The sequence below is a fragment of the Temnothorax americanus genome, unplaced genomic scaffold (assembly GCF_048541705.1).
Source record: "Temnothorax americanus isolate GAGA-0224 unplaced genomic scaffold, ASM4854170v1 Scaffold61, whole genome shotgun sequence".
Lineage (NCBI taxonomy): Eukaryota > Metazoa > Arthropoda > Insecta > Hymenoptera > Formicidae > Temnothorax > Temnothorax americanus.
The window spans coordinates 800,313-802,022 of NW_027509762.1; the positions used below are offsets into that span (position 1 = coordinate 800,313).

At 38.1% G+C, this 1,710-nt stretch overlaps 1 protein-coding gene across 1 annotated transcript; it reads left to right on the top strand.

Moving 5' to 3' along the window:
• Nucleotides 1–410: 410 nt before the first annotated feature.
• LOC143905449 (uncharacterized) lies at nt 411–851 on the top strand. The gene has a single exon (XM_077420867.1). The coding sequence runs from the start codon at nt 411–413 to the stop codon at nt 849–851; it is 441 nt and encodes a 146-aa protein (XP_077276993.1).
• The last annotated feature ends 859 nt before the right edge of the window (nt 852–1,710 follow it).

Here is a 1,710-nt window from a genome sequence, read left to right on the forward strand (position 1 = left end):
CTGGTATCTACACTGGATTAGAAGCACGATTGAAACGATTGAATCTTCTTGCCAATTATGTACCTTGTGCGGCTCATTCGTTGAATTTGGTTGGAACCTGTGCCGCGGAATGTGTCACAGAAACTGCATCGTTTTTCAGTACTCTTCAAAGTTTGTACACTTTCTTCGCTGCATCTACTCGACGTTGGAACCTCTTATCATCAAACGGCAAAAGTAGTACGAAAGTTTTAAAACGAGTCGATGAAACTCGATGGTCATCTCGCCATGACGCTTGCGATAGTTTGTGTGAGAACTGGGATGGTGTATTGCAATCTTTGATGATAATGATCGAAGATGTTCATGAAAAAGCGGTAACTTGATCCGAAGCTGCTGTATTAAAAAAACAGCTTGGCCGATTCGAAACAGTGTTTATGGCCATATTCTGGAACTTGCTATTGGATCGATTTAATGCAACGAGTAAAGTGCTGCAAAGTGTAGATATCGACGTAGGAGTTGCTGTAGAGCTTTATCGTTCGCTAATCGATTTCATAGAAAGCTTGAGAAGTGATGAGATGTTTGAAGCAGTGTACGTAGAGAAAGCCAAATGCATAATTCCTGAAGAGTACGAATTCAATAGCAAACGAAGCTGCAAACGAAAGCTTCAATTCGGTGAATCGAAAGAGAACGAAGTCATCATGACCGGAAAAAATAAATTCAGGGTGGAAACTTCCTACGCGATATTAGATCGCATCAGATCTGAATTAGAGAAATGGCATTCAGCGTATAAAAATGTCTTCAAACGCTTCAATTTTATTAGAAACCTTGTTCACTTGTCAGACAGCACGATACACAAAGAAGCTACGAAACTTTAAAATTATTACGCCAAATATTTAGAAGACTCATTTGCCATTGAATGTGTGCACTTTCGTCAGTTTCTCAATAAAACTGGCATAAAGAATAAATTAAAACTGATCGACCTTTGTACGCTTGCAATCAAAATTTGTTATCAGTATTCCCTAACATCGATATAGCTTTGCGAATATCTTTGTGTATGGCCGCCACAAATTGCTCAGCAGAACAATCCTTTTCCGCTTTAAAACGAATAAAAACGTATTTGCAATCATCGTTGGAGGAAGAATGTTTAAATTCATTGGCAATATTAGTCATTAAAGCCGAGCTTATGATGAGCCTAAAATACGACGACATTATTGATGATTTTGCAAGCCTAAAATCTCGCCGTAAACCACTTGATTGTTAGGTAAATGTCAACATTGTTCATTACAAAACTTTCTAAAGCTGTATCTACTTAATTGTTTTTCATTATTTATAAAATATGTTACAGACCCCTACCACTTCCACGTGCTCACCAAATTTGGTAAAAAAAATTACAATCTCGCTCAAAAAATTGCCGCTTCCAAAAATCTGCTGCCCTACGCTTCAGCGTAGTTAGCGTATGGGTAAATCCGTCACGTATAAATTCAGTACCTGGAGAGAAGAGAGAATCCTCATTAATTCTGTGTCTGACACTCGGATATGTCTACATAATCATTAAGATAATCATCTGTGTCGACCATCATGATCGAGGGTACAGTAATCGATGTGAGTCGTAAATTGGATACACGTAAGCTCCCCCAGCTACGTGTTTGGAATCCCTCTTTATTAAGTACTGATCTTCCCACTAATTTAGCTAACAAACAATCTTTTTTAATTTCGATATCCAATGGTGGTGTC

What these genes read in the sequence shown, in the direction of transcription:
- LOC143905449 (XM_077420867.1), top strand. Translation starts at nt 411, where the DNA reads ATGGCCATATTCTGGAACTTGCTATTGGATCGATTTAATGCAACGAGT.